Source organism: Neovison vison, chromosome 4 (genome assembly GCF_020171115.1).
Source record: "Neovison vison isolate M4711 chromosome 4, ASM_NN_V1, whole genome shotgun sequence".
In the NCBI taxonomy this organism is placed as follows: Eukaryota; Metazoa; Chordata; class Mammalia; order Carnivora; family Mustelidae; genus Neogale; species Neogale vison.
The window spans coordinates 202205986-202227539 of NC_058094.1; the positions used below are offsets into that span (position 1 = coordinate 202205986).

At 41.2% G+C, this 21554-nt stretch overlaps 1 protein-coding gene across 1 annotated transcript in view; it reads left to right on the forward strand.

Annotated features, from left to right (window-relative positions):
* The window catches only part of CPED1 (cadherin like and PC-esterase domain containing 1), a 262691-nt gene that overhangs the window by 216895 nt on the left and 24242 nt on the right, over nt 1-21554 (forward strand). The window contains exons 16-17 of the mRNA XM_044246452.1: nt 4736-4853; nt 11800-11936. Of these exons, the coding sequence (XP_044102387.1) occupies nt 4736-4853; nt 11800-11936 (255 nt within the window). The remainder of the gene's footprint in view (nt 1-4735; nt 4854-11799; nt 11937-21554) is intronic.

The following is a 21554-nucleotide window of genomic DNA, read 5'->3' on the forward strand; positions in this document are numbered from 1 at the left end:
TTAGAGAAAAAGAGAAGTTTGGCTGCATATTCTTATTTCCATAGTGGTTTGACCAAGTATGAATTAGTTTTTCTTCCATAGCAAGAAGTGCAGAGCTAGACAACCTGAAGCATTTCTGCATCAGCACCAATGCCCTGGGCTCTTCCAGATTTCAGCTCACAGTTGTCTCATGGTCACAACATGGCTGCTGCTCCTTCAGGCTCGCATCTGCATTCTAAAAGGAATCAAGAAACAGAGTGACCAAAAAAATGCACATCAAGGAGGCAAAGCTTACATCAGGGAAGCAAAACTTTTCTAGAAATCGCAGCCAACTTCCTATTTCACTAACAAATTTTTCTTTCTTTTCTTTTTTTTTTTTTTTTTGGATGTCCCATGGCTATGTCTAGCCACAAAGAAGACTGAAAAATTGAATTTCTTCTTTTTTTAATCCTGATATATTGCTCCCTACAGCAAAGCAAAGGTCCTCCTGTTAGAAAGGAAGGAAGAAGAATGGGTATTGTGTAGGCACCAACATTGTCTGCTGCCATACTTAAGAGATCATTTAATGTGTTTCCCCCTCTCTTCTCTCCAGCCTTCATTATTTTATGTTGAGAAAACGAGATCAGGTGACTTACTCAGCATCATAGACCCAGTTCATGGCAAAGCTGGAACTGAATTCACACATATGACTCTTAATGCAGTGGGCTCTTTCCAGTGTATGCCACCATTCTCCTATTTCATAACCTGTGCACAGAGCCCACCCAGCAATACTGATGCCTCTTTTCTTCTCCTTACTCCCACAACTCTATCTGCCAGTCTCCAGACTCGGGTCTGTATTTAGCCAGATGCTGTGTTTCTTTCAGCCTCAAGAGTAACAGTGTTTGGCTACAGCTGGAAAATGAGTAATGCCACTTCCGTGGGCTGCCTTGGTTTTCCAAAGTAGCCAGAAGTTTAACTTAAAGGGTTACGATTTATGAACTACAAACAAAGATTAACGGTGAAGGAGAATTTCAAAAGAAAACACAGAATACAATAGAATATTCTTTGACCTAAACTACAGAAAGAAGGTAGGGCTAAATTTCTTTAACCTTGAAATCCGCTCTCCCTCTCCTACCTTCAGCTGTGTCTATCCTTTGCAATATCACTTTGATTCCTGTCCTATCTTAGAATGTGCTAGAGTCATGGCTGTTCAGTTAGAACCAACGGGTCTGACCTACCAAGAGTCACAGAACAGCAGCCCACGGGAAGTCCATCTGAAGTAGAAAGAGCAGCGCACCAGGTAACAGTTCAGACACAGACAGACCACAGTTCCACAGAGCAGGCGTGCTCACCCAGTGTGACTCCCAGGCTACTTTCCTGTGCTCTTTGCATTATGTTTATGCTATTATCATGGGCTCACATGTGGGATCCCTAGTATTCAGAAAGTGCAAACAGTGGACATTGGAGAAGATTGTCATGCTCTGTTTCCAACCATTTGTTTCAGAAACTTTGAAGTCGGATCAGAACAAGCTTCTGTATTATTACAGTAATTTTTTTCTAAGCTGCAGCTAAGAAGATCTGTTTAGAACAAATGAGATATAGGTTTCAGTGCAAGATTAAGAAGGCCCTTCTGACGATGAGCTGACGCCACTTGAGGTTGGAGACTTGGCATTTTCAGCAAGAACTTTGCACTTGCTAGGTATTAACACTTGTCCATTTTAAAGCTGTATTCAAAAATGCTTAGGACCACGTTATGAATTAATTGTTCTTCCTCTGAGTAGGAGTCTGTAGTAGATAAGCGTGGAGGTACCATCTCAAGAAAGGTCCCATGATTTGACCTTTATAATGTAGATTGTCAACACATGAGTTCTTTAAAAAATGACCTTTTTTTCCCTTTTCTTTTCTTTTCTTTTTTTTTTTTTTTTAACTTGGGATGTCAGATAAATCCTTTTCTGGCCTTATCTTGTAGGCATTGACCAGCAATTTCTTCTTCTTACAACTCTTATTCCCTGATTTTTCTCATTATTCCATTCAGATGTTGTTACCTCGGAAAAGCTCCTGTGACTAACCTACCCAAAACAGCCCCCACCCACTCATTGGTGACCGAGTTGGGTCCCCCACGGGACATGCCCTCAGGGCATGTAACAGCACATTTTTCTCATTGATTGGTACAAGTCAGTCACATGTGGGGCTTCAACAGGGAATAGCTAGGATTCTGTCAGCTGAGGTCTGGACTCTGATGCCCTCCCGGCGAATATTAGGATATGCCCTTGCACACACACGTACACACACACATGCCAGAGAGACCCCAAACAAGCAACAGTTTTCCAAAGGCTTATCCAAATCCAGAGTTTTGGAAATGTTTCAACATTATTTGCATGTGTGAATGAATCTATCATCATCATCTGTCTGTATCTATATATGTCAATTTATGTATGCTAAAAGGTATCTTTTTATTCATACACTGAGCACAGCTAAAGTACTTGACTGTATGTGATTTGGTGCCATGTTCATGGTGTGTTTCATATGACATATGTTGTTCTGTTACGAAGCATTTTAGGTTTTGTTTTGTTTTTTTCTTTATCATGGGTCTTGGAAATCTCTCCATGTTAGATCTATCCTTAGACATTACATGACAGTCTGACAAGTCTGACTTCAGGGCTATGGAGTCTGTGAGTTTTTTATTTTAATATAAACTCCCCTCCAAAAGTAGCTGTGCCCATTTGCAATCCCATCACTAGTGTATAATGCTATTTCTCATTGCCTTTCCTCGTGTTTGATAGAAACATTTTTTGCAATCTCGTCGATGCTTAATGTCATTTTTCCTAGTCCTAAAAAAGGTGCAGGCTGCACCAAAAATAAATGTGTAGAAAGCTATCTCACACACACACACACACACACACACTCATAGATGTTTATTCAGACTAAAACTCCTCACATTATTAACTTTGTGTTATTTTAATTGCTCTTTTATAATGAACACTTTAATACAAATCACATTTCTGATCTTTCATCAGTATTCTAAACCCCAGCTTCAGTTGTGAATTTAAAAATGGAAATATGGGGGCACCTGGGTGGCTCAGTGGGTTAAAGCCTCTGCCTTTGGCTCAGGTCATGATCCCGGGGTCTTGGGATCAAACCCCACATCGGGCTCTCTGCTCGGCAGGGAGCCTGCTTCCTCCTCTCTCTCTCTGCCTGCCTCTCTGCCTACTTGTAATCTCTGTCTGTCAAATAAATAAATAAAATATTTTTTAAAAATGGAAATATGTATTCTGAATCAAGATTTCTTGAAGTCTGTACATCATCCCCATTCCCTTTGGTTCCTTAATATCCTGGATCTTCTCCTATGAGATGTGGACATCTGAGTCGGGTGTGAGGATATGAGAGAGGGTGAGGGAAGGTGACTAGAAACTGCTCACTGGAGACAGAGTTACCGAGCAAAGAAGAGGTCAAACCAATTATTTCTCTCTATTAATTTGAATTTATGATATGAAGTGGGAAACAATTACATCTAACCTTTTATGCATTCAATAAATATTTGCCTACTCTATGGGAAGGACTAGGTATACGTGTGCGTGGAATAATTATTTGCTCTCATGGCGTGTTCAGTCTAGGGGATAAGACACAAATAACAAATTATCACCAAATGGTGAAAGGTATGAAGGAAACAAGCAGGGAGGACACGGACGAGAGTGGGGATACGGAATTGTGCCAGAGTTTCAAGAAGGCCTTGCTGAGATCTCAAACGCAAAAGGATGCTCTCCAGGACAAACTAAAAGGAAAGCTTTCCCAGCAGAGACAATAAGCCATTTTTACCCACCCTAAAGTGTGATAGACGGAGAGAAGCCAGTGAGAAGGGAGATGGTGGAATGAGGCGAGGTCGGATGGAGGGACACAGGTCAGGCACAGGAGTCAATACCTGGTAAGAAGAAGCTAGAAGATCACTTTGTAGTGTGCACTGTTGAATTGTCGTGTTTTACAGTTGAAACTTGTATAATGTTACGTACCAATTTTACCTCCAGAAAAAGAGAGCACATATGTGCATGAGAGAGAGAGAGGAAGGAGGGGAAGGAGAGGGGAAGAGGGAGGGATGGGGGGGCAGGGAGGAAGGGGGGGAGGAAGGAAGAATGAGAGTGCTCTGACCTGCTTGAGTAGAGGAAAAAGGAAGAGAGATTTCAGAGAGCTAAACTGCTGTTCTCCACTGCGCCTCTCAGACTAGAGAAAACATTGCTTAGTACTAAACGTGCATCTATAATGATATTCACTGCAGTGAGATGGTACCTACTTTTATAAACATGTGAATATGTTTTGAATAAAATATATGTATTTGATTCCATGTCTGTAGTAAATGTGCTTTGAAGTGAAATTCATCTGTTAACATTCTCCTCAAATATTTCCCATTTTTTTTCACATTGATGGTTTTTTTCACTTGGTATCTTACAGTCTGTTTTTAATGAATCAACAACACACAGGTGTATTTTTTAAGGTAAAACTTCCATCCGTTTCTTTAAAAAATGGCAGAGCAATAATAACATCAATGGCAGTATTCATGCAGTAATGAATATGAATGCCAAAAGAAAGGCTAAATTGTCATTAGAATTTATATTTATCGCTCAATGCAATAGTTACTTCTAGCACAAACAACTGTTGATAAGTCAAAAACACAAGAAGAGTAAAAGTTATTTGCAAAAGTTATTTGGCACAAAAATCTTGTTTTTTTAGATTTTATTACTATAGGTCAGGTTCATTACAGCTAATTTCTACTATTTTAATGCAGGATTGTGGTTTGCTGATTCACCCAGAGGAAACCTGTGGGTTACAGCCTATTTCCTCTGACTACATTGAAGCCATTTCACAGCCTGAACTAAAGATCTGTCCATCAGGGGACACAACAGGTGACTATTACTCTGGATATCACTTCTCCTCAAAAATCCTCTAATACAGAGATGTATCTACTTAAACTATCCTTATACAAAGAAAAATCAAGGTACTGCATGACTTTTTCATTGGTGTGAACGGTAACACATCTAATTAATCTGAATGCGTTGCTTTAGTGTGTGAACTATTTTGATGCGCCAAAATCTTTTTTTCTTCACCCTCTGCTCTTTGCCTGGTTTATCCATATTCATCTACAGATATCGACCAGAGTCACTTGTACCAGAAAGCCTGTCTTGAGCCCCTGCTTTATTTCTTTATTGTCTGCTTTCATATAGCACCCTGTGCCTTTCTTCCATGACCATTGCCACAATCATTTAAATGTTAAGTATGTAAATAATTCTTCGAGGTCAGTTTTCCCAGATCGCCAGCTGTCTGAGGACAAGGAGTCTGGGTGGTTCACACTCTGTCAGTTCACTTAGCCCTCTAATTTCTACAGAGAAGGGACAAAGTAAATATCTGCGGGCTATTTTGGGAACCAAAGAACTGCATAAGGGAACAAGTGTAGGTTTGAATCATTTATTAAGAAAAAATCTTTGAGAATGATCACTAATGTCTCCCAGATACTGAGCATTAATTAACAGAGGCAGGAAAATCACTATGTCAAATCAAAATTGCAGTGTTGAACCCTGCCTAATTCTAGAACAGACCGGGGATGAGACACTTTGGTGCCACTGCCCACATTCCCTGTTCCTCTCCTTCCCCAGTGTTCTTCTTTCAGTGGAGACTCCTGGGGTTCAGCGAAAGCTGGGACTAAAATTACCTCCAAAGAGATAAGGGGAGCAGGGGGCGTCTTCTCTGAGATTCCTGGTTGTCCCTCTGGCCTCTTGACCCCAAGCCTCCCTTCATCTAAAGAGTCTGAGAAAACACTCAGGAACTTTTCTACCCTTGCCATGAACTTCACACCACAACTGGAATGGGAAATGAGTTTCACAAATGGGCAGTACAAATTGCAATTTGCCATGCACAGTTAACAAACGTGGGCATACCCCCGTTCTTGAACATGTGTTCTGAATAATGAATTACAACCGGCACACAGGGAGGGATTTACCCATCGTGGCGTGTCAGGTGGTATAGTTTACGATTCGCAGCTAAATGAGATATAGGCTCTTACATACAAAGGAGACACCAATGTGTCTAGTTAAGGATTTTTTTTATCAGATGACATTTTATGAGAATCATAAAACAACTTAATTCCATTCCTCCTGCTGAACCAAGTCAAAAGTTCTCCACCAAAAGTCAAAGAGAGAGTACTGAGTTTCCTCAAGAAGTGGCACCTTTTTCTGTTTATTAAATTTGCTGTAACTTATGTGCCAGGCCCCCGTCACAAAGCTGCCTCTGTGCCTGGTTCTTTTTTCTTTTTTTAAAAGATTTTTAAATTTATTTATTTGACAGACAGAGATCACAAGTAGGCAGAGAGGCAGGCAGAGAGAGAGAGAGGAGGAAGCAGGCTCCCCACTGAGCAGAGAGACCAATGCAGGGCTCCATCCCAGGACCCCAGGATCACAACCTGAGCCAAAGGCAGAGGCTTTAACCCACTGAGCCACCCAGGTGCCCTCTGTGCCTGGTTCTTAACAGGAGAGACTGCCTTCCAGCAGGCAACTTCTGGTCCCTTGAATAGCTAGGCTTCTTCACAGAAGACCCCAAAATTGACTCCCCAGGCAAGTCCATGTCCTTAGCCTGGCAGTACTGGGCCTCTAAATCTGGCCCTCCTTGTCTCCCAGGTCCTCCCATTCTCTTGGTTTCACTTCATGCCCGCAGGACACCTGCATGATTCCACACTCTGGTCGGGGCTGTCCCCTGAGGCTCAAAGTCTTCTTCCCATCCCAGCCCCTTTCTCCTGCTGCTGTATTTTCCTCTCTAGGAAGCCTCTCCTTACCACCCCACCCCCGGATTGGCTTCTCTGCTGTGCTCCCAGAACAATGTGGGCACATGTCCCCCTGAGCACTTACATCATTATGTTTCTGTCTCTTTCACTAACCAGCAGTCTTCAGAGTGGAATGATCCACGGGAGCAAGGGGAGGGAGTGGCAGGGGACGGCCCACGGGTTGAAACCAGTAAAGATGAAAATATACGTGCATTTATTTATTTCTAATCGTTCTTATTTTTGTTTTATAATGAACTTAATACATAGATACAGGAGTAGAGGTACACACATTACAGTGCGTGTGTATTAATAAAGTCAAAGGTGCATTACTGATGACTGCCCTCGATTGCATGTTTCTTCAGAGCAAACAAGGCCCCTTTTTCATCTTTCAATGTCTAAGGTATGATTTAAAAATGGTTGCTGAACTAAAACCAAGACCCAAGTCCTCCTCCTTTCCGTGGAACACTGTGAGCCGTCAGGGTACGATCAGTCCGGGCTCACTGCCCCAACCATACAGTCCTAAAGACCCAAAGATTCAAAATGAATGAGTGAGACCAGGGACAGCAGTTTGCAAGAACGGATTTTTTTTGCAGGCAGAGATTTCCGTCCTGGACAGTAGGACTCCGTCCTGCTGAAAGCAGTTGTCATGGTGGACAGCAGTGGAAGGAAGTTGACTCGGGCCCTCAGGCTTTAGCTCGATGGCCAGAGATTAGTTCCAAAATCTTATTTTCACAGCACATTATAGTTACTTAGCTAACCGGATCCATTTTTTCACCTTGCCAATGAAATGATGGTCTACATGTCTTTTCAATAACACTAGCTAATACAATTTTGAGTGCCGGGTTTGTTTGTTTGTTTCTTTTAATCTTTAAGTTGATGTTTAGCCTTTAGAAAATAATTTAACTATAAGACACAACCAAGAGTAAAATCTCTTGCTTAAGAAAGAAAAAAACAATTCTTCTATTCTGATGAAGAAATTTATACAATGATCTTTGAATGAGAATAACATTAAAGAAAAATAGCTCCAAATGCATTTTATGATATGTAAACAAAAGATAGTTCCATCTTTTCTTTGTAGCAAGAAAATATGACAGCTTGTACTTTAATACTTCTAAAGTTGAACATATGATATATTTTTTCCCTTAAGTGAAAATTGCTTTATTTTATAACATAGAGTCAGGAATCAGTGCCATCTATATGATTTTACATCTCACCACGGCCCCAAGTCACAAAGGTGAATTTCTTCTCTCCATTATGTCAGCCAATCTGATTCACGTAAATGGCTAAACCCTAACGTGCATTAAATATAAAGCTACAATTATAAACCAAATAACTTCTCCCAAAAGCCATTTTTATTCCTCATAAAGTCATTCCCTAAAACACATGTCATACTCTATTTCAGAAATCACAGCTTTGATTCATTCAAAGTTTAAATATATAACATAGAATTTATGTCCCTCTTTTTGACAATTTTAGTTAAGAGCTGGTATCATTTAAAATATCAAGAAACTCCAGTCCTGCTGATGTTATACAGATGTCTCTTTCAAGCAGCATTACTAAATCACAATAAAAAAGGGGGGCATTTTTAACCAATACAAAAATGCAAAGAGTTATGACTATATAAATATATAGCAGTATGAACCATTGGGGCCAAATTTTCAGAGACCCAATCAGGAGTCCTTTTGATGTGCTTGAGATTTTATGCCCACAAACTAATTGTCCCCATATTTGGATTTTTGTGCCTGCAATCGGCCTCTTGCTTCTTCAGCTTTAGAAGCAAATGGCCAAAGAAGGCCCCGGTTTGTACAAAATTAGCTGTCAGCAAGGTTAGAGGGGGAGAGAGTGTTTGGGGGAGAGGAAGCACGCACTCTGAAATACTCAAGGATCTGATGAAAACCAAGCCCTTAAAAATAGTACTAAATATAGTCTCATTAGCAGATACACATTTAGGTCCCTAATATGCCACCATCCTATATTTTTAACATAGTCTCTGTCGACATAGGAACCCACTAAATAAATTCCGCATTTCAATATAAAGATAAATTCATTAAAATAATCTATCTGTGTGTTTTCCTGTAAGTGCTACCAAAGAGATCGTTGTGCCATATTTCATTTCTGGCTGATGGTGCTGTGCTCCCCGGGCCTAACATGACAGAAGGATCAGCAAACTGGAGACTCCAAGACCTTAGTTCTGGTCCAGCGAGTCGTTAACTGTATGATCCCACTTCTGTCCTTCAATTCTTGGGTCCTCAGTTTACCCCATCTGTAAAAGAGGAGGATGGACAGGAGACCCAAAGCCCCATTCCAACTCCATTCGAGAGGATGCCCACTGACCACTTTACATCTTTATGAAGATGTAAAGATATATATGCAGGAGGTGGTTATTGATTACAAATCCTATATTCCAGGGCAAAGTTAGAATTAGAAGCAAGATGAATGAAAACCACAGAAAAATTACAAAGAGAATTGGATGGAGAAATAAGCATCTTGAGGACAGTCTTCATTTTGCCGTTCAATACTCAACATCTCTCCTAAATTTTCTATGTCATTTAGGATATATACATATATAATGTATGTATATAATGGACAGGGGTCATTAACTGCATTCAGTCTAGAGACTGAAGTTTTTCAAGAAGGAGAAAATAATTTTTTTCTATGTCATGTCTTTTTTTTTTTTTTAATTTATCTATTTGACAGAGAGAGATCACAAGTAGGCAGAGAGGCAGACAGAGAGAGTGGGGGAAGCAGGCTCCCTGCTGAGCAGAGAGCCCAATGCGGGGCTCGATCCCAGGACCCTGGGATCATGACCTGAGCTGAAGGCAGAGGCTCAACCCACTGAGCCACCCAGGCGCCCCTCTGTGTCATGTCTTTTAGTAGCACTGCTCTTCTCTACATCTGAAAACTTTGGAAATGCCTTTTACCTAGCAGACTTCTTTTTCTCTCTACATGGAACCTTTTGCGGAGGCCTCTTACTTCTTCAGTCCTACTGCTGTCACTATATCCAAAGTACCACCCATTCTATCTCTCCAAATCTGATCTATCCAGAAGACCCAACCTTCCAGACAACTCTGACCCTCACGATGCTTTCCTTATTCTGAACTGCCACAGTTTACTTAAGGTGGGGGAGAAAAATCTATCCCTTGGTTGCTAGGTATCAGGCACTGTGTTAGGTGCTATCTATTTTTTTTTCTCCTAGAGGGAATTTTTCCAAGTTAAATAGTGTTTCTCAACTGTGGCTGCAAATTAGGATCACCTGAAAAGCATTAAAAAAATCCTGGTGCCTCAGTTCCATACCAGTGGTTCTGATTTAATCAGTCCAGGATACAATTTGAGCATGGGGATTTTAAAAAGCTTTGTAGGTAACTCTAATGGGCCTCATTGAGGCCCATGCAGCTCGCTGGAGGTGGAGCTCAGGCGTGTGTATGTCTCCAGAGCCCACACCCTATTGGCACCTTTACTCAATTATGCCTTACCTTTATTGTGTTGTAACTATTTTACTGTATAAATTGTAACCCTCTAACCTGATTATAAATTTCTTGAGGTTTAGCATTGTAAGTTAAGAGGTTTACATACGTTAATAAAGTGTTCAGAATATCCCTAGCATCTGACACGTGCTGTGAAATGTAATTTTTTTTTTTTTAGTTATTAGGTTTTAACACCAATAACACCTAACATCTAGTAGGGTAGATATTTCAATAACATAATACATTAAAATCCTCCCAGGGAGTGCTATTTTATCTCCCCCAGTTCTCTCTTAATAGACTCACAATTTTTTTTTCCTTTTCTGTGAGCCATAAACTTGATCTTCTTTCAAAGTGTATTATTTCTAACTATTCCACAAATACACAGTTCTGACATCCCTGAGGTCATGAAATGTTAACGCACCATATTCATCACCTGAAATTAAGAATTCTCACTAAAATTGGTGTCACACCAAATACTTTTGTTACCAGAACCACAAAGCAAAGCCAGAATGGGTAAAGTTGTTCATTTTTTTTTCTTTCTAACTCAAAAAGCAGCTAGGAATATTTACCTCCTCGTTATTTTGAAGAGAAACAGCTAGTGGTAACATAAGCAAGACCTTGAAGGTAAGGCCTTTGATTGCTGGAGATGTCAGGGTATTGTCCACAAAGGATGTAAGTAATCACTCCGTATTCAGTGTACGGGTTCAAACTCCACTTCTGAAAAGATGAAGAAGGAAAAAACAAAAATAAAAAAAAAAAGTCATATTTTGAATTTTTTTCTAATAAATCATGAATATGTCAACTCACACTAAAATCGGAAGTATTTGAATACATATCACTTTATCAATAAAATAGAAAAGATCTCAAATGCATTGCGAACAATTCATTTATCTCATAAACATTTACTAAAGCTTGTGACCTACCTTGTGCCTGAAGTCTGTTAGTAACAAAGGTAAATATGACTTCGTAATTATAATGTGCATTAGCCCATGAAATCCTCCCACCCGCCATGTGAGAACAGTACAGGCATCTCTTGCTGCTGAAGAAATGAAGGCACTAGAGCTAGAACGTGCTGAAGAGATTCACACCAAAATGGTCACTGATCAAGTTAAGGAACAATACCTAATCTTCAAAAATAACAAGTTACCGGAATATTAAAGTAATTCTTGTATACCTTGACTCTCTTGAGAGCAGGGCCTATATCTATTATTGGATTGCTAACCTAAGCACATGTTAGGTCAATGAGGATGTGTGGCCAACTGCCTTAATATGAGTGGCTTCCCATCTACTTTGGTCCTATTAAGTGCTAATGCATTATTTAAAAATGAGTAATAATGGATCCAATTGCTTGGTTTTTCGTCAAGAAGGTAGTTTCACAGAGCAGGACTCCTACTTGATTTCAGCATGGGCTGTGTTACTTCAGAACCTTTCTACATGTTGCAATTCTATCTGGTTGGCAGGGGGCCGTGCCTCACTCCGTGGACTTACACGGTGACGAGTGGTGTTCTCACCGCAGTGACTGAAAAACTCGTTTCACTGGGAAAATCTGAACAAAGGCTTCGCTTTCCATTCCAGGCCAATGGATCGTGCCTTGCCTTAGCTGTTCAGACAACAGGACCTGTGACTGGAGAGAAATAACTTGGCAACCCCACAACTGCCAATATGGTGTTCTCACTAAGCCCCAACTCCAGCAGTGCCTGGGAGGAAGGAAGGTAGGTTCTGGATCCGGTGGGGGGAAGCCTCTCATTCATGCCCCCTGTAGCACCAAGAGCCATGCCATTGCATTGACTAGATCTGTTCCTGCTCTCTTACTCGGTAGATGATACCTAACTGCATGCAGTTGGCTTTTAGAGTCATGGGTAAATGTTATCCTAGAAGGGCCTGAACGATCCTTGCTCAGAATGCTCCATTATTTCCAAATAAATCTACTTGACAGATGGACGACATTAAAGTCCTGTCCCATGCTGCCCCAATTCCATGCTGGTTTTCTCAGCACACGTTGGTAAGAGCTTGCCACGTCAGCAGACAGACAACAGTCCGGGGCAGCTGGCCTCGTCAGCGGCCACCCCAGCAGGCCCCAGGGTTGCAGCAAGACATCTGGAGTTCGCTTGCTGGAGCAACGAAATGTCCCTGCATGTCAGGCTCACTTCTGCTAGAGCTTCCCAAGTGCATGACACGCTAACCTTCCTGATCTTCTTTCACGTTCCCGGGCAGGTCTCACGTGGACCTCACTAGGCTGCTTTCCCTTTAGTGAGGCCTCTAAGCTGATCTGTCGGACATGCAGTGTCTCCTTGCTAGGCGCGCTCTGAGTAGGTAGATCCCGGCCGAGCTCTTGGACGTGTGAACTGGGCACATAGACTGAGATGCCTGGTTAACATGAAGTAAGTAATTCTTATCCAGATTCTCAAAGTACTTTTTATTAGACAGACATATCCTTATAAAGTGTTTGTAAGCACTCACATAGGGGCAAGACTGAGTTCAAAACCCTATTTTCTTTTATTTTTAAAGTTCTGTTCATGTGTTAGGGAAGGAATGCTGGAGTGAACGTATGCCAGTTTTTCAGATCAGCCTAGGTTCAGATCCTCTACTAGCAAATAATTTTAAAATAATGATGGGGGTGGGGGAGGGTGGAAGGGCAGGGCAGGAAGATAGACATTCTCCTTCATGGTGATTCCAATATAAATGCCCCAATTTTCATGACAGGGAGTAGCCCTGAAGATGAAGCAGCCCTTAGTTACTTTTTTTTTTTTTAAGATTTTATTTATTTATTTGACAGAGATCACAAGTAGGCAGGCAGGCAGGCAGAGAGAGAGGGAGGAAGCAGGCTCCCTGCTGAGCAGAGAACCCGATGCAGGGCTCGAACCCAGGACCCTGAGATCATGACCTGAGCCGAAGGCAGAGGCTTAACCCACTGAGCCACCCAGGCGCCCCAATCCCCCTTAGTTACTTTTGAAAAGGAAAGAGAAGAACATAAACATCTAGAAATGTATGAACCATCAATCTTATTAACTGAGAATTGATTCTGTGCAAGGAAATAAGTGTGCAGCTACATTTTTCATACCTTAAGTCTGACCAGATGGTAAGCTTCATGAGGACGATGGACATGTTTGAATCACTAACATAATCTCACTGCTTAGCTCAACTTTTTGATATGTAATGGTCACTTAACAAATATTTGTTGAATAAACGGATAGGTTAAAATCTTTATTTCCAATCATAAATCTGTGAGATAGCTATTATATGTTTTCTACTTGAGAAAACTAAACCTCAGAGAGGTTGACTAATTCTCCCATGATCCCACACAGATGTACGGCTACTACTCTGACATTTTTAACCACCAACTTGGACAATCCAACATCCACATCTAAGAAATGCAGGACTGGAAGCAATGAAAATAGTTGTTGCTGCAATAGTTAGACATCTCAAAAGTCTTCCAGAATACTGTTCTGACCTCAGAATTTAGAGCGTTCAGGAAAATTCCAAGATGTCACAGTCTATTAACCTGAAAGGCAGTAGATGCTAATTTAAGTTCATAACTAAATTCCATGGCTTTTGACATGACACATACTGTTTCCCCGGCTCACGTTCTTCATCCATAAAGTAAAAGAAGCCTATATGATCTAATCCTGCAATGTAGATTAAACAGTTTGCAGAAAGCAAAAAAGCCTTCTCCCTCATCTGTCTTAAAATACTGTAGACCGGGCGGCTTAGGCAACAGATGTTCATTTCTCATAGCTCTGTAGGCTGAGAAATCTTGAGATCTGGAGGCCAGCCGGGTTGGGTTCTGAGGAGAGCTCCTTCCCAGCCTCCATCCCCTGCCTTTCTGTGGTGGTCACAAGACAGAGGTAGAGCTCTGGTCCACCTCTTTTTCTAAATACACTAATCCCGGCATGGAGACCCCACCCTCAATACCTCATCTAACCCTGATTGCCTTCCAGATGCTTCACCTCCTAATACTAGGGTAGGGTTTCAGTATAGAAACTGGGGGGAGGTGGGTGGCAGCACAAATGATAACAGTTTTTGTTAATTTCAAGGCTGGTTATTAGCAACTGTACAAAGTAATGGTGAGAAAAAGGGAAGATCCCTTTTTTTTTTTTTTTTTTTTAACCTGTTACACAAGTCTGAAAATAAACCCTGTGTTCAGATTAGGTGATCCTGGCGGAGACCAGCTGTCTGACTGCTTAGTAGTGAGGGCTTATCTCAGTGAGTATCTTAGCCCAGAGGCCCCATTCAGACCCTCCTGCTCAAATCTCTGGTTGACTGGCACGCTGGCCATGGTTCCACAGAGTCTGATGTGTTTACCAGGATACGAATGTATTCTATATACTGCAGGGAAGCATTGTACATTTTTAGCAGAGGAGAGACATGGCCAGAATTAGAAAAATCCTTCCACAACAGTATAGAGACTGCCTACAGGGAGGGGGATATGGGTGCGGGGGTGGCAGAGAGTCTTTAATGGAAGAATTCCATCACACAACATTGAGGAGTCAAATCAAGTATAGATTCTAAGTACAGATTTCTAAAGTATGGATTCAACGATAGAATATATATTCTATAGTAGATGTATAGCATAACTCTATTGATGTAAAAACTAATACACACATGTAAACATGCCTGCATACACAGAAAATTCTGGAAGTAACACCATCAAGAACGATTACATAAGTGAAGGGGAGCAGGAGAGGGATGGTGTTATGACAGGACTAACTACATATTTGGCAAGGCCCAGGCAAAACGAAAATGCAGGACCCTGTGTTCAAAATGATTAAGAGTTCCAAGACGGTAACAGCAGAGGAAGAAAGCAAACCCAGGACCCTCCCACTGCACGGACTCTGGGCAGCCCCCTGGGTCACATGCCCATGAAGCCAGCTCAGGGAGCAAAGCGTGGTTGGCAAAGGGTGAAGAGATCTTTTTAAAAATATCTGTATGGTTTTCATTTTCATGGGTGAGCATTTTTTTAATCTAAAAAATCTGTATTTTAAAAGGTTGTATAAGTCAGAACCAGGGCAGAGGCAATGGAAATCCAAAGGAAAGAGAAAGTCAGAGCAAGAAATTTTATATTTACGACCATGGGACGGGATACCATACAGACAGGTTCACACACACACACACCACACAGCCCAGACATCATTGTGTAAATGTTCACCATCGTGACTATCATATAGCACTTACATTAAGAAAACTCCATTTATGAATAGAATTAGGTTAACATAAAGTTTTCCTGATACATTTATTTCTCACTCTCCATGAGAAAAATATACAAAGTATCTTAAAACTCTTTCATTCCTAAGCAAAGACAATTCTCATCCTACCCAGAATTTTTCATAATCATAATTCTATTCCAAAGACAAATGTATATTAAAGCGTACCAATTACAAAAATAGAAAAACAAGTAACATAAATATTTTGTTTTTTAAACACCATATGTACTGACATTTCTGGGGGAGGGGGGAGACCCACTTTCTACTATGTCAAACATTCAAAAGAAACATGTTACTTGAGCGACTTGGTACAGAAATGTCCTTCCCATCTGCATAAGGATAGCAGGGCTGTGGAGCAGTGGGAGCTTGGACCCGCGGGCAGTTCACAAGCCTGTACTACAGCTCTGATCCCATCAGACAAGGTGGTTGTCTATGCACCGGCTCCATCAGATTAACTCTGCTGCCTCACATCAGAAAACTTGTAAAATAAGGCTTTGTAACTTTCTTGATGTTCCACTGCTCATTCACTCATCTAGCTTTTGTTGAGTTAAGAATCTATTCTAGGGGCATACAAACGCGATCCTCCAAAAAGCTAAATTTCTAGTAGAAGGAGATCCATGAGAGAAGCGACTGTTAGAACATAGTGTGTAGACGTAGACGTAGACGTCGAGAGCAGCTTGAGGCTAGCACTCTGGGTTTCAAGGTTCTGGAAGGTTGTTAAAAGTGCCTACACAGGACTGTGGTGGTTGTTACAGGCGATCTACAAAACTCGTTACTTTGAAATGGCTTGGACTGGAAAAAATGAACTAGAAAAAAATAAGGATCTTCATGCTCCCTCCCCACCCCCCCGAGCCCACAAAGAATATGCAGTGAAAGTCTGATCCCTCCAGGGCTAGTACCTTCTTGGATTTCCTTTGGATTGGAGGGAACAGACGATGAATGCAAGGCTATACTTGGAAATGCATGCCCACCTGTGGGGACAGCACAAGGCACAAATCCGTTGAGATTTAAAAAATGTTTCAAGTTTCTAGTAACTTTGACCCACAACCACACTGTGCTTGGAAGTATGTGAGCTGCACTGTTACTTTCTAGACTCACTGGTTTGCCTTTGCTACAGTGATGCGAACAGGAGGTGGGTCTCTGGAGGAAACATGGGAACAAGATTTCTCCTCAACGCAGTCAGACCATAAGAGACTCTTAATCTCAGGAAACAAACTGAGGGCTGCTGGAGGGAAGGGGGTAGAGGGCTGGGAGATGGACAGTGGGGAGGGTATGTGCTACAGTGAGTGCTGTGAATTCTGTAAGACGGATGAGTCACAGACCTGTACCCCCGAAACAAATAATACATTATATGTTCATTTGAAAGAAAAGAGAAAGAAAAAAAAAAAAAAGATTTCTCCTCCAAGCATTTGTAGCCCATTTCGATGTCACACTTGTTTGTGTATGGAGGGTAGGTAAACGCGGGGCTCCTTTTAAACCCTCAACTTATCCAAGTATGAGTGATTTCACAGCTATGTAGAGGTTTTGTGTTGTGTAACTGTGCTGAGTCAAAGCTAAATCAATAGAAAAATACAAGCTATGTTTTCAATTACACTCTCACACATTTCTCCAAATAGATACCCACCTCTTACTTAATAAGTTCTGAATGGAACATCCACAAAAATTTATCAGAGCATAACTTTGTAATCACAGTGTGAAATTTAGAGGCTATAGTTTAGAAATATGATAATCAAATTTACAATGGAAAAAATTTAGGAGCCTGACCAAACGGCATCAAGCAAGCCCTTATTTTGTTTGTCAGTTGAAAACACAGCTCAGAATTTAAAACAGTATCTGAGAGAAGAGCGCAATTAAGAAAGGAAAATATAATAAGGCAGGATTTACTGAAAGTACTTAAACTCAGCTGTTAAAACAGGAAATGTAACTTACATCTTTAAGTAACGTTAGCAAGTTAAGTAGTGTCTTGGACTTGAAGGTGTTTAAATTTTTGAAGTGTGGCTAATTTATAATAATATGTTCTGACTAATATGTTACAGTTACACAATTCATTGTTTCTTGTCAGTTTCGATATAAAGGGAAGAATAAAGGGGAGGGAAATCACCTCACTCTCACCAGGAAAGAATGGCTTATCCGTAATGCCCTCAGTCCAGATGCAATGGCAATAAGGATCAATAATTTTCTTCCACACAGCTAGAAGACCTATGTCTGGGTGATAGAGTTTAGTCGTTTGTTTTTCCTTTTTGCCAAATTTCATGTATTTGAGGGTGATTTGCCTAAATGGCAATTTACATTTGTTCTAGGCCCCAAAGAGCAACTTGGCTGGTTACCTGTAGCCAATTTAATCAATATGCACCATTGGAAACATTCATTGTAACCATATTACATTTCACGGACAGTTGCTTTGCTGAGCTAGATTTTCATCATACCCTAAATATCATTAGCTCTCTGATCAGCCTAGTAGGACTGAATGACCCCTTGCTTCATTTAGAAATGAGTATCTTATGAGAGCAGTGAAGCTTAATCACAGGGCTCATCAGAATCACTGTGGAGCTTTCTAGATGGATGGGCTATGGTTGGCCCTGGATTGGAGGTAGTGTTTAAAACGCCCCTTCACCTCATTGTCATTTCCTTATTTACCTATGAGAGAACATTAATGGACAAGATTAATGGACAAGTAGCTTCTATGGCATGCCTACGTGACTTCCTCTCCCGGAAGGTTTCAGTGGGTTCCTGTGAGTTGAGCTGAGTCCTGTCTTGGCATCTACACGCATTTTGTTTGTTCTGAAGAAATATCCCTATTTCTGTGAATACTTCAGATAGAATCTCTGTTACGAAGAAAGAAAGGAAGGAGGAAAATTATTTAAAATCAAGGGGTTTTTTCTGGCCTCTTGATTCTACAGACACCAGTTCTTCTTCAGCCTCAACAGATGAGGAGAATCTGAGAAGCTAAGGAGCTCCGGCATTTTACTGCCTTTATATTGACTCAACCCAAATAGCCGCCAATGCTTCTCTTTTCATTTCTCTATAACTTGCTTTGCTAGCTATGCCCTTGGTACTTTTGATGACTCTGCAGGAAAGAGGTAACAGAGTACAATATTTGCCTGTTTAAGTAGCACCATTGTTAGTTCTCTTCATTGATGATGAATGGAATGAAAATCATTATACTTTTTTTAAAAAGATTTTATTTATTTATTTGGCAGACAGAGATCACAAGTAGGCAGAGAGGCAGCAGAGAGAGGGGAGGAAGCAGGCTCCTCGCTGAGCAGAGAGCCCGATGCGGGGCTCGATCCCAGGACCCTGGGATCATGACCTGAGCCGAAGGCAGAGGCTTTAACCACTGAACCACCCAGGTGCCCCCCCCTTTTTTAAGATAAAATCATTATACTTTTATATTTCAGCCAAATTCCCAGTCTTGGTTGCATTTTCACTACTGCTAATACTGATATTAATACTAACAATACTTCCTGCTATTTTTTGTCTCAGGGACAAAGAAATCCTTTTCTGCATCATAGGGATTATAAATGTAGCCTTTTGTGTGCCTCATACTTTCGCTAATTCACACGTGAAAGACTCTGAGTGTAGGTTTTAGTTTCTTCCCCAGAAAGACAGCATGTAGGAGAATGTGTAAAGGCTAGCTAAGCGTTCATCAGACCCACTTCCTCCTCTTCCTGGCCAATGGAGTTGACTACGGTTCTCAGTCTCCCTTGAAAGTAGGGTCTGTCCTAGACGGAGCTCTAACCCGTGCAATGTGTGAGCAGCAGTGATGTGCTCAGCCGCCCTGCTGGGCCCACAGACACCCTGGCAGCTCCTTACCCTTCCCTCAGCCGAATATCAATGCCTACAAAGCTCTTCAAAACCATCACTGAAGTAGGCACAGTCTAACCATCTGGGGACCCTGCCCACACCCCACACATACACCTGCCCGGAACCACCTGGACTATGTTCCTGAATGAGAAATAAACTTCGATCGTATGTAGGCCATTCTACTTTGGGGGGGCTCTATTTGTTAAAGCATGTAGCCTACCTCACCTAATACAGGGGCTATATAATATGAGGGAATGAAAGCGAAGATAATTAAACCATTTCATGTGTTTCTAATAGGTGAATTTTAAAGAAGCCCTAAGCTTTAATAGAGCCTAGGAACATGATACGCTTTTAGGTCCTCTGGTCCACGGTGGTGTGAAAAAGAGTAGGAAATACGCCAGCCCCTGTACTTCTCAGTGACATACTGCCTGCTGCTGGGTCTTGGAGCTAGAACAGACACAAAACTCCTCTAAACACATCTTTGTCTCCCACTGATGAGCTGAGGTCCTGCCTCCCAGGACCCAGCCAGGCACAGAGGCTTCTTCTCCTCTGCAGAGCCCACCTTGGGTTCCCCTCTTGCACTGGAGAACCAGAACTTTGGAATAAAGTTGCCACCTGGATCCAAAATAGGATTCGCACGATTCCTGTGATGGGTTTATTAAACCGACCCTTAAGCCACTGTTTCACAAAAGTAGAAATAAAATTTGTTTAAGCTGATTATTTTTATGTGAATTTTCAAAACATTTCTAAACAGAATGGACTTACTATGTTCATTTTGGAAAACAGAATAAACTGTCATATCCTCCCCTGCAAAATAACCGTGGGTAACTTTTCTGCACCCTTTCTACACATCCACGCGCTTTCCTTTCACAAACATACCATCATCACTTATATTCAGATTGCAATGAGCTTTTGATGAAAGTTAAATGAAATCTTCCCCATCACAATGTATTACAGTATCATTGTTAAAAGATTAAAAAAATTCTAGTGGATGATTATACCTTAATAGAAGGAATCTGGAAGACATTTATACTGTTTCTATTGTACTTTGCTTTTAAAATATATTGTAATAGACATCCTTAAATATTTCCTAGAAGTGGAATTCCTTAAAATTTGCCAGTTTATACACACAACAGCAAAGTTTCCACTCATCCATTTAACACATAAGAACCGACTCTTATTCTGGGCCTTGGGATTCAACAGTTGAAAAGAAAGAAGATAAAACCTCTTTCTTGTGGTCCTTACACAGTTTTAAGTGAGAGGGGTCATTTCCCCAAGCTCATAAGATTATAGGGGCTTTCAAAATCTTTGCTGTTTTGGTAGGGGGGGATAAACTAGCTATTGCTGACATTGGTTATTTTTGTAATTGCTTGCTAGTTATTTATATTTAATGATCACATTTTTTTCATTAATTGCCTATGCCAACCAGCTCCTATACATGCTAGTGTGAGGCAATAATGTTGACGGGAAAGAAGAATTATTCACAAATTTTATGGCCAGTTTTGAGTATTTTTATGGAAATTTAGGCCTTCTAATGTCGACCTTTAAAACAAATAATGTACAAATTTCCTTTTTGAAAATTCCCCAAATTGAAGGATCTAAAAGATATAAAGATGGCTGTTAGCCATGTAACTGGGGGGAAAAAACCACTCTGTTTCCTGACGTTGTTTTTCAATTGTGTACATGCACTTAAAAGAACTGACCTTTCGAAGTTAGAAATCTATTAGTTAAGAATACCCGTCAGCCTCTTACAAAACTGCTCCCCTACAGAACAGGCCATCTTAAAATCACAACTGCATTTTCATTTTAGTTAGAACTTATCATCTCTCTCTTTCATAGAATAGAAAGGCTCTGGAAGAAAACAATTCTCTAGGAAATATTCCTCCCAGAGTCCTGACCACCAGACTTGAAAAATGCTACCTAGTCATTTGCAATTTAGCACTCGTTTTGCCCATGTTGGTGGTGAGGCTTCCTTCTCCCAAACCCCGCAGCTCTTGTTGGTCCCTGGTCAGGGATGGAAAGGCGAGGGCTGTTTCTGACAGTGTTGGTTTGCTCAGAGTGGTGAGCTCTTCCGGGTTCTGCATCCAGAGCTCGGGTTTCACCAGCAGCCTTGTGAGGTGGGGGGGGGTTGGGGGGTTGGGGGGTTGGGGTTGTGGAATCTGCAGCAGACTTTGCAGAGCAAGCGCTCTGACTGAGACACTCCCCATCTTCTCTGACGTTTCCTCTAAATAAGCTGCTGAATTTAAAGTGCTTAGCAATGCACTGCAAGACCCCCTGGATGGCTCCGCACACACTACGGGCCTTTCCTGTGCCTTCCTGCTAGCT